Source organism: Diceros bicornis, chromosome 6 (assembly GCF_020826845.1).
Source record: "Diceros bicornis minor isolate mBicDic1 chromosome 6, mDicBic1.mat.cur, whole genome shotgun sequence".
NCBI lineage: Eukaryota > Metazoa > Chordata > Mammalia > Perissodactyla > Rhinocerotidae > Diceros > Diceros bicornis.
The window spans coordinates 69,029,492-69,041,497 of record NC_080745.1 but is presented as its reverse complement, the minus strand read 5'-3'; the positions used below and the strand labels follow the sequence as shown (position 1 = coordinate 69,041,497).

Sequence of the window (12,006 nt, the reverse complement as noted above, 5' to 3'; positions counted from 1 at the left end):
TTTCTTATAAACATTGCTACCTTTCACAAAAAGCAAATAATTACCTAATAAATGAGAGGTCATTTATTTATCAACTTAATGAAATACTTTCCTATATGCTGTGTAATCTTCTCCCATGTTTAAATAATCCTAGAAAACCCGGTTAATGGGTGAAAAACTCAGTGAAAATTCATTTTTCAGATTATCACGGAGTTTGGCTGGTAACCAGGACTGAAATAATCTCTTAGTGTAAAATAAGTGTTTTGTTGTTGTTGTTGTTGATGTTGTTGTTCCTCAGCTGGTTGTGGGCAGGTTTTGTTTCTAGGACTCAAAGAATTTGAATTGACCACTGCTTTTTTGGTCTTTAAGACAAGCTGAGTTCTCCTACAAAGGTATAAAACCTCATGCTGAGAATTGGTCTTATTCTGTCCAGGACTGATCTGGCAGTGGTGGGGTGGAGATTTGTAAGGAGAGAGGGAGGTGGGGGGGGAGGGTTGGTTAGGGGGGTTGAGTGCTTCCTAAAAATGGAACATACAGGTATCACCTTAGGAAACTCAGGGCTACTCCCCAGGTCACTGATTAGAGAAAGAACTTGTGGGTCTTAGATTTTGTTTCCAATATCTGTAAATCTTTCAGAGTGAGAACTGGAGCAGAGTTTCCTGATTTATATCTCCCAGTCCATTCCCTGGGATGAACTGTATTTCCCCTTCCAGAAAGATACCTCATCTTCCAATAACCTGGCTCGGTTTAGAGGTCAAGGCATCTCCTCCTGACTATCAGCCACAAATATCCCCAGAAACCCAGCTGGAGACCTCCCTTTTGATCTAAACCCCAAAGTCAGTGTTTCCTGGAGTAAGATAGTCACAAGATTGCTTTTTCAATTTGATTCTGTTCAGTTCCTCTTTTGCTGTAGCACAGGGCAAGTTCGGCTTCCCAGGGTCACGGCTGATTCCAGCCCTGGTCAGTATCTCTGTCCTAGAGTCCACACTTCCTGCCTAAGTTACATCCCCTACCTCCCATTTACTCTGGGAGTGGTGGTAGGACTTGCCTCATCACATTCTTTTCTGGTGTTGGTTTTAAAATACTCGAGTTGTAGCTAAAAGTATGTGTAGGGGGCTTTGTCAAAACACAAATAAGCCAATTAGTGAGGGAGTGGCAACAGAAACTACCCAGGATTTGGGAAGTACTGGGGTTGGTGGGTGGGAGTCTTGGGGGGGGTGGGGTTGACTTCTTTCTCCATCACTGTTCCCTGTAACTCAGAAATAGGAGAATTTGTCAGCCATTTTTGCACAGTTCCTTAACACTAAGCACTGTGTGTGTGTTTGGCATTCACATTTCAGGAAAGAAACTCTCTAGGGCAGAAACACATGTCTCCATTCCTTCCTCGCCTCATTTGGGCAAAGGGCATTACCATCTCTGACTGTGTTAATCAGAAATCCAGGAGCATCCTTGATTCTTTCTTCTCTCTTATCTCTCTTTATCAATCCATCACCAAATCCTATAGATTTTTACCTTCTAAAACAATTTTTAATACATTGAGTCATCAGTAGTTTTCAACTGGGAGAGATTTTGCCCCTCAGGGGACATTTGTCCCTGGACCCACTGGTCTCTAAGTTCCAAGAAGGAAGGAATTTTATCTGTGTTGCTCACCATTTTGCTCTGACTAGCACAATGCACAGGAGATGCTCAGTAACTATTTGTGAATGAAACAAAAGAGAAAATGTAGCAAGACTACCAGACGTAAAGACAGGAAGTGGGGGCAGAGAAGAGGAAATGAAGGGAGGGGAGGGAAGGAGAAGGAAAGGGAGAGAGAGAAAGGGGGGCTATGAGAGAGAGGAGAAGAAGCAAGGACAAGCTGCTGACCTTTCCATCAGGTTACAGCACTTCCCAAAGCTGTCTGCCCCCTGGAAGTAGCAGAAGGTACATCTGAAAGTGTAATATAGTAATGTCAAAATTGACTATAGTGGAGCCATTTTAAATGGAGCTGGAGCTACCTCTCCAGAGAAATTACCTTGCTGTCTTGAACGTTGGACTGGGCCAAACTTTTGGACTGGAACAACATGCCAATTGTTTTACAAGCAATTATTTGAGAAGTCAGCAAATGACCCACCTCTTGATCACAAAGACAGAGGACTATGGACTTTCTGAAGATAGAATCAATAGTCAATCAATGTTTAGCAAGACTAACTGTCTGCCTCCAACTCCAATTAAAATTCTTTGTAATACCTCCCTTCTTTGCTTTTAAAAGCCCCTGATTTCACTCCCTAGCGGGACACTATTTTGGTTTATACCCGAAGCTGTGCTCCCGGAATTGCAGTTCTTAAGACCCCAAATAAACTTTCTGCTTCTCTTGCAGTTCATGCCTCTTATTCCTTCACAGTAATTAAGGGCTTGGAGCTCTAGATTTAGACTAGACCTGGCTTTAAGTTCCACTCAACTTTGTAGCCTTGGCAAGTTATTTCTCTTATCCTCACTTTCCTTATCTATAAAATGGGCCTGATGGGGGAATCTGAAGATTAAATGAAATAATGCCTCCATGGCTCTTGGAACAAAGTCTGGCACGGTCAGCACTCAATATTAATCTCTGCTATGACATTGATTAATATTGTAATTATTTCCTCGTGGTTAGGTCTCTCCAGCACTCACTCGGAGGGGCCCGCCCCTCGCTTGGCTCGCCGCACGCGCATTGGCGGAGACACGGCAGCCCTTCCGCCAATCCGCTTGGCTCGAGAGCGGCCGAAAGGGCAGAGCCACTGGGCGCGGCGGTCGCGGTCTCCAGGATACAGCTGTAAACAGCAGAGGCTTCGCGTCCGCGCAGCCGGGGTCCTCAGAGTGACGGTTGCAGACCCGAGCGAGGTGCAGCGGTGCCGCCCGCAGCCCGGCTGAGAGAAACACGGCCATGGTGCAAGGCCGGGAGCGAGATGAGACCTCCTCCTCCGCCAGCAGCCCGTCCCTGTCCGTGAGGTGTGGCGACCACCGCCCCGCGACTGGCTTCGGTCGGGCGGAAACTCTTCCTTCCGACCCACATCCCCTCCCTACCCTCTTCTTCCTCCCCTGCTTTAGACCTGCTCTCCCGGAAACTTCGACGTCTTCTCCTCCAACCCCCAATGCCTTCCTGTAGACTCCCTCCTTCGGTGTCCTCTCCATCCTCCATCCCCTTATTCAGTGACCACATCTCCAGTTTATCCCCCCATTTTTCTGCAGTCGCAGCCCTTGCTCGCTCACCCAGTATTGCTCTTCTCCACCCTTCATTTCCTCCTCCTCTGTCTGGCTCAGTATTCCCTTCAGTGATTCGTTTTCCCTTGATCTTTCATACATACCGCCCCCCCATCCCCCCGCCCCACCCTTGTCGTCTTTGGCGATTTTCCCCAAAGTTAAGGCCCTCAAGGCAGTCCCTTTCTTCTAACTCCCATCCACTACCTTTGGATTTATTTGCATTTATAGTGGCCTTTGAAACGCATAAAGCTCTGCCCAGATATACGGTGGTATTTATTTTCTTCCACGTTCTAGAGTGTTACTTGCACTCTATTCCATACAGCAGCCTCTGCCGGCCCAGGCTGTACTCTCCAGTCTCTTGAGGTTACTCATCAAACCAGTGTCCTTCACTTGCCTTCTCCACTGTCGTTAAGCATATCTTTAACATTTAAATAAAAGTAGAATCTCCCCCCATCTCAGACTCTTCTCCCTTCTAGCATACACCCACCACACCCTCCTTACTTAAAAATATGTTCCTTTTGTGTTCTAACCTTTTCATTCATGTTGACTTAATTCCTTTTATTTTCTGCATTTATCTGTATTTTTAGATCTAAAATATAGCTACACACTCTTCATCAGTTGAAGCAATCTTCTTATTCAGCACAACCACAAAGCAAGCTGTGCTATTCAAAGTTGTTTTTTTTTTTTTTTTTTTTTTTTTTTTTTTTTTTGTGAGGAGATCAGCGCTGAGCTAACATCCGCCAATCCTCCTCCTTTTTTGCTGAGGAAGACGGCCCTGGGCTAACATGGGTGCCCATCTTCCTCCACTTTATATGGGACGCCGCCACAGCATGGCTTACCAAGCAGTGCGTCGGTGCGCGCCCGGGATCCGAACCAGCGAACCCCGGGCCGCCGCAGCGGAGCGCGCGCACTTAACCGCTTGCGCCACCGGGCCGGCCCCTCAAAGTTGTTTTTTAAAGTTTATTTTTAAAATCAAAACTAACTATAAAAGAATGGCCCAGAATACACCATTTTCTATTAGGATAAAGCTCTTCTCTCTCTGTTGTTTTCACCTTTTCTTTTCCAAGTATACAAGACCCCAGAAATCCTTCTGAGACTTTCTCAGGTTTGATCAGAGGATTTGCTTCATTGAAAAATTTCTCTGAAGAAAGCTTTTGAGACCTATGGAACTTTAGGTCTACATTTAAATTTCCATAGTGCATGGATTCAAACCTGTCTCACAGCCAGCATATGTGCTCTTTTATCTTAGGATTGTTTTGGGCAGAAAGGGGTTGAAAATAGAGTACATATGTCTCAAAGACTCTGATGACCTTTTGTTTGCCTTGTTAAAAAAAAAAAAGAAAAAGTATTTGAAAGGTATTATATTGATGGTGACATATCTTTTCCCAAAGATGGGTGCAAGGATTCCCTAAGCAGAAGGTTCATTTTGTCAACGACAACACCATTTGCTACCCTTGTGGGAATTTTGTAATATTTATTAATATTGAAACCAAGAAAAAGACTGTACTCCAGTGTATGAATGGAATTGTGGGCGTCGTGGCAACTAACATTCCTTATGAAGTTGTGGCTTTTTCCGACCGGAAGCTAAAACCCCTCATCTACATATACAACTTTCCTGCATTGACCAGAAGGACCAAATTAAAAGGTATCCTACGAGACCCTTCCCCTGCCATAACTGAAGGATTTTGTTATAAGACATGACCAAGTCTAGTTCTTATAAATGAAATGTTTTTTTTTTTAAGTGTTTTTTGTTTTGCAATACACATTTTTAAAGAAGGAACCAGGCTGATCAGGGGGGATTTAACTAAGTGGGCTAGAGTCTTGCTACTCAAAGTGTGGTCTGCTTGCCTTCAACTCTGGCATCACCTAGGAAGCTTGTTATAAATACAGAAAATTCTGCTCCCATCACAGACCTCCTGAATCAGACTCTGCATTTTAACAAGATTCCCAAGGTGATTCATATGGACATTAAACTTGAGAAGCACTGGGTTAGAAGACTCTATTACAGTACTAACTGTAGTTTGAAAATTGGTCTTTTTCAGAAGAATTTTTTTTCTTTCCTGATGATTTATTGAAAATCCAGGTGAATTAATGTTTGTATAACTTGTAAAGACAAGTCTGAGCCTCAATTTCCTTATCCATGAAATAGGGATAATGGTAGTATCTACTGTTAATGGCTGTGGTGATAATAAATGAAATTATATATATATATTCCAAGTGCCCCATCAATGTTACCTACCATTTAAATTATTACTGACTCATTCATAGATTCAACTGACCCAGACTGGGCTGCTGCCCATCTACTGGAGCCTGCATCTAACAATTCCCTTATTAGCAGAGCAGCTTTCTGTCCAGAATGCTCAGGAGAGCTTGAGGCTGGTCTTAGTTCTGTAGCCTCATAGGCTGAATAAGTGTCTGGTTCAAGCCAGGGAACTTCACTGTGATTTGTAACATTTTATTTGTGGGGAAATTTGTCTGTGTTCTCAACAGATTAAAACATCTTTTAAAATATAACTCATTCATATGTTTTGAACTGTCTATATGGACTATAACTATCCTTCATCTTTAAAATCTCCCCAGCTTGGTTATTTGGCTGTAGCCCTGTCCAAGCAACTGCAAGTTAATTCAAACCAATAGCCAACATTCATATTGAATAACAAAACTCTAAAGGCATTAGGAATAAGTCATCAAGGATACCTGTTGTTACCACAATTATTTAATATGAACCTAGAAGTTCTAGCCAATGCAACAAAATACAAGCCTGAGAAAAATTATAGCTATGGGAAAGGAGATTATGGATAATGCAATAGTCTACTAAGACTAATAAAAGAATGCTTGGTAAGATGCTGGTTTCAAAATAAATATCCATGCAATTGGAAGACTTAAATGCTTAGAAATGATCCAAAGAAGAAATGTGAATGACCTAGATGAAGAAAACTACAAAAATCACTGATTTAAATATATAGGGACATATTCTTGGATGGAAAGCCTGGTTGTTATAAATATATTCTGGTATTCTTCACAGAAAGCAATTCATAGGTTTATCATATGTTTTAGAGAGCAAGGAGAATATAAATGAAATGATCCCAAAGTTCATCTGGAAGAACAAAAAGTAGAGAATGGGAATAATCTGAAAGAGAATGATGGCATGGCAGAGGGTCCTTTTAACATTATGGCGCTGTAGTAAAGAGTGTGGTATTGGTACAGGGATCACCAGATGGGTGGAAAAGTTGAAGACTGGGGACAGACTCTAGAATAGATAAAAGCTAAGTATATGATGAAAGTCACTCCCTGCCCCCCCCACACACAAAATAGATGATATGGATTATTCAACATTGGTGTTAAAAAACCATTTGAACAAAAGTATCAAGTTAGATACTCGTGTTATACTGTACATCAAAACATATATCAGACAAAAATAAGAGTTCAATATAAGCAACAAACCCATTTGAAAAGTAGAAGAAAATATAGTAGAATATTGAAATGATTTCAGGATTGGGAAGAACTTTTCACATAAAGGAAAAAAATAAAAATAGAAATATTGACATATTTTATTACATACAAATATAAAACTTAAGATATCAAAAATACCATGAAAAATTAAAAGGCAAATGATAACTGAGAAAAATATTTGGAACAATTATGATCAAATATTTTCAGAGCATTTATGAAACAATGAAAAAAAAGATAAACATCCCACTAGAACAATGGCAAAGGAACTCACCCAAACCACCAAACTACAAATGACCAAAAACATCCAAAAATGTTTCATCTCAGGCCGGCCTGTGGTTTAGCGGTTAAGTGCGCGCGCTCCGCTACTGGCGACCCAGGTTTGGATCCCGGGCGTCCACCGACGCACCGCCTCTCCGGGATGCTGAGGCCGCGTCCCACATACAGCAACTAGAAGGATGTGCAGCTATGACATACAACTATCTACTGGGGCTTTGAGGGGGGGAAAAAAAAAGGAGGAGGATTGGCAATAGATGTTAGCTCAGAGCCGGTCTTCCTCAGCAAAAAGAGGAGGATTAGCACGTATGTTAGCTCAGGGCTGATCTTCCTCAAAAAAAAAAAAAGTTCCATCTCAATATTCATTATAAAAAGTGTAGTGTAAACCAAGCTGAGAGTTTTTTCTGCTTATCCAGGTCACAATTCGTTAAAGATCAGAATTGCTAGACGGAGTGCAGGGAGATTGGTAGCACTGTTTTTGCTGAAGGTGGGAGTGTAAAGTGATACAGTCCCTCTGGGAAGTAAATACTTACTCTGACCCATGTAAACCCACTTCAAGAACTGGAATTCAATTTTAAGAAAATAATCAGAAATATGGTCAAAAATTTGTGTGCAAAGGAGTTAAAAGCACTGTCATAATAACAAAAGATTGGAAACAACCTACATCTCCAGTAATATGAATATGGTTAAATCAGTTAAAACATCCCATAAAGGGGTATTATGCAAACATTAAAAATCACATTTTTGAAGAATTATTAATGATAAAATGTTCAATATAAGGCAAATAAAAAAAATCCTATAAGAGTAACACTATGTATGATCCAAGTTCCTTTTTTTTTTTTTGGCGAGGAAGATTAGCCCTGAGCTAACATCTGTTGCCAATCTTCCTTTTTTTTTTTTTTTTTTTTTGCTTGAGTAAGATTAGCCTTGAGCTAACATTTGTGCCAATCTTCCTGTACTTTATATGTGGGTCACCACCACAGCGTGTCTGATGAGTGGTGTAGGCCCACACCTGGGATCCGAACCTGTGAACCCGGGCCACCGAAGCAGAACGTGCCGAACTTAAGCACTATGCCACGGGGCTGGCCCCCAAGTTCCATTTTAAAAATGAATTATTATGTATAACACTTAATCCATGTGTTAGCTTATTATAGCTATAAAAAGCAAAGTTATATTTAAAGAAAAAATATATATCTGTATTTTTAAAAGTAAACACACAGAAGAAAATACCAGAACAAAATTTACCAAATTTGATAGTAGGATTACACAGGATATATTTTTCTTCTTATGCTTTTTTTTTTTGGTATTTTCTTCAGAAACCATGTACTGTTTAAACTTAAAATGAATGTAAAAAAATATAAAATTAATAATGTTAAGTTATGGGAGGAAATGTCTGTATAGCAAGGATAGAAAATCATTCCATTAAGACCTCTATCCCACAGAAAAATTATTTTTTTTTTGCACTGAATGCTCAATAAGTACAAGCTGTTTTCTTTGTTAATCAGACTATGCTGTGGCAGGCGTCCCACATATAAAGTAGAGGAAGATGGGCACAGATGTCAGGCCAGGGCAACAGATGTTAGCTCAGGGCTAATCTTCCTCACCAAAAAAAAAAAAAAAAAAATTTCACAGAACCAGCTATAGAGACACAAAAGTAGAAAAGACAGATGTAGGAGAAGGCAAGGCTTGCACCTGTGGAACAACACTGAAGAACAGCAGATGAGGGAGAGGGAAAACCAGAGCCTCCTATACAGGGAGGCTGAAGCAGACATTCCCTTGTCTTAGCATCTTCATGGTGCACATTTTAAACACATTGTTGCTAAGACTTTTAAAGTCATATTTCATTTCTTCAGCTATAGGTATAAATAAGAATAGAACTTTCTATAGTTGTTCCAAATATTGGAAGATATTAAGCTAAGGGCCAGAGATATGGAAGTAAGCTAGAATTATTACAACTCTCCAAGGTATTTAAAATTATTTGAATAGTTTTTCTAATTACAATGTTTCATATATTTATGGACTATTTTATGGTTCTTGGGTCATTTCAAATCACACTGGGCCATACATGGTGTAATATGCTCAGTTCTGCACTGAAGTCTAGAAACAGTGACTAATGGTCTTAATTCACTCTAATATCTTTCAAAAACTTAACTTTGCTCTTAGCCTTCTGTTCATAGTCTTAGAAATAAGCCAGGAGATCTCTTATTCCAAGGGCTAAATGCTTTTGAATTATGTGAAAATCATTAGATAAGGGAAATAAGCTATAAGACTATGGTTAATCTGAATGTGATTATTAAATCCTTGTAATGGATTTTATATTTTAGGCAATATTCTCCTGGACTATACTTTACTTTCGTTCAGTTACTGTGGCACCTACCTGGCTAGCTACTCCTCGCTCCCAGAATTTGAACTGGCCCTCTGGTAAGTTTCAACATCCTGCAGAATTCCTTTCATTAGGTTAACATTTTAATTTTGTCCTTCTGGATTTTATCAAAGGGCATATACATGAAAAATCTGAAACAGGGAAAAATGGAAGGAATAAAAGTCCTAGTCACAACATTTAATATAGTTGCTACTTTTAGGCATAAAATTTGGCAGGGCAAAATCTATGTGAGAGCTAAATGATCATCTTTCTCTTTATTACCGTGTTATAATATTTCCTTTGTCCGGTAAAGAATATACTTATAAATACACAAAGTCTCATCTTTTCTTCAAATAAATGGTACCTTTGACTTGTTTGCATATTTCCCACTAATGTTGAAATTAAGATGGTCTCTATATTGGAACTCAGCTTAAAGTAATGATTTTTAGAGACATTAGAACAATTCTATGTTCAGAGAGTGGAATATTATACCACATTTGCCAGCTGTATAGGAAACACCTGTGGCTAAGACACATCTGTCGTCTTTGCTGGGTCATTTCATGCGGCCATCTTCAAAGCTGCACTCACTCTTCCCTCCATAATATAAACTCCTTCAAGGGGAGATTTGTCTTAGTAAGGGGAAGTACAAAATGTTCCAGGAATGATTGAGGATACTCCTTACATACCAGCATTTCTTATATAAAAATGTAATAATATAGGTTCAGAGAGCCACATTTAATTTATGCAGAGTTTCTTTTTTTTAGCTTTATTGAGGTATAATTGACATATAATAATTTATGTACTCCTTTATGTACAATCTGATAAGCTTTGACTTATGTATACACCCGTGAAACCATCATGATAATCAAGATAGTAAATATATCCATCACCCCCAAATGTTTCCTTGTGCCCCTCAGGTCCTACCTTACTGCCCCTTGACACACATTCCCTTAGTCCATCGCTGCCCTTCCCCTGCCCCCAGGCAACCACTGACATGCTTTCTGTCACTCTGGATTAGTTTGTGTTTTCTAGAATTTCATAAACAGGGAGTCATACATTACATACTCTTTTTATTGTCTGGCTTCTTTCATGCAGCACAATTATTTTGAATTCTCGTATGCTGCTGTCTGTATCAATAGTTTATCCCTTTCTATTCCATGGTATGGCTACACCACAGTTTGTTTACACACTCACCTGTTTTTGGATGTATTTGTTTGCTAGGGCTGCTGTTAACAAAGGACCACAAAATGACTGGCATAAACAACAGAAATTTATTGTCTCACAGTTCTGGAGGCTAGAAGTCTGAGACCAACATGTCAGCAGGGTTGGTTCCTCCTGAGGGCTGTGAGGGAGAATGTTCCAGACCTCTCTCCTAGGCTCCTGAATAACTCCCCTCATGTTCACATGGTGTTCTCCTTGTATGTGTATCTATCTCCAAATTTCCCTTTTTTACCAGTATACTAGTCATATTGGAGTAGAGCCACACTAAGTGACCTCATGTAACTTTGTAAAGGCCTTATTTCCAAATAAGATCCCATTCTGAGATACTGAGGGTTTGGACATCAACATATGAATTTTCGGGGACACACTTCAACCAGTAGCAATACCAAGAGGATGAGCAGGAATCAGCCTTGTGAAGGGGTAGAAGGAAAAGGATTTGAAGCAGAGGAATGGCATATACAAAGGCCGTGAGGTCAGACAAAATATGGCAGGTTTGAAGATTCAATTAAGAGATCATAGTGATGGGAACAAGAGATTAGCTATGAGAGGCAAGCCTGGAGGGACAGTCTGAGGCCATCTCGTGAGCAGCCTTATAAATAGGTGACCATGTAGTTTATCATCCAAATCAGGGCACTTTTGAGAGTGAAAGGGGATGTTATTAATAATTAATACAGAGCAACAGGCCTAAACTGGCTTTGTCCTGGGCATACTGGGAAGGATATTCATCTTATATATAAGCCATGCTAATGGGCACATCCTTTACTCTAAAGGTGACAGGAGGCCATTAAAGGGTTTTAGGCAGGGGTGTGATATGCTCAGATCTGCATGTAAGAAGACTCCTTCCAGCCGTGTCGGAAGGTATAGTGGAGGGAAATAAGGCGTGAACATCAATTAATAGGCTGTGGTGGTCCAGGTGAGAAATGATTGTGGCATGGACTAGAATGGTGGGAGTAAGGATAGAAGAAATTGGAGATATTTGAGAGGTGTTTAGGAGGCAGCTCCATGGGACTTGGTGATTGATTGAATGTTGGCCGTGGTGCTGAGGGAGAGGGACAGTCAAGGGTTATACCCAGAGTTGTGACTTGGGCAACTTGGGGATATTATGGTGCTATTCAGAGAAATATCCAGGGCATGGGAGGAGAGAAGATGTGTTGGCACAAGCTGAGTTGAGGGTGCCTGAGATAAATAAATAAATGGAGATGCCTAGTTGGCAGTTGACATCTCAGTTAGGATTTAGGTTCAGCTGCTGTCACAGAAACCCAAATCACCCAAAAGAAGTGACTTAAACAAGACAGAAGTTTCTCTCTCTCACACACAGTAGTGTGGGTATGAGCAGCGCATGGCTGGTACGGTGGTTCCCCAGTGTCAGGGGCCAGTCTCCCACTATTTTATTGCTTTCCCATTCCTAGGGTGTTGCCCTCATCTCTAGTCTAAAGTGGGGCACCACCCATGTATTTTTGGGAGCCAGTGGGAAGGGAAAAGTATAAGGGGAAGGGCACAAA

At 40.6% G+C, this 12,006-nt stretch overlaps 1 protein-coding gene across 1 annotated transcript in view; it reads left to right on the top strand.

Annotated features, from left to right (window-relative positions):
* Nucleotides 1-2,821: 2,821 nt before the first annotated feature.
* Nucleotides 2,822-12,006, top strand: part of CFAP43 (cilia and flagella associated protein 43) — a 97,429-nt gene continuing 88,244 nt past the window's right edge. The window contains exons 1-3 of the mRNA XM_058543946.1: nucleotides 2,822-2,943; nucleotides 4,587-4,840; nucleotides 9,246-9,342. Of these exons, the coding sequence (XP_058399929.1) occupies nucleotides 2,879-2,943; nucleotides 4,587-4,840; nucleotides 9,246-9,342 (416 nt within the window). The 5' untranslated portion in view covers nucleotides 2,822-2,878. The remainder of the gene's footprint in view (nucleotides 2,944-4,586; nucleotides 4,841-9,245; nucleotides 9,343-12,006) is intronic.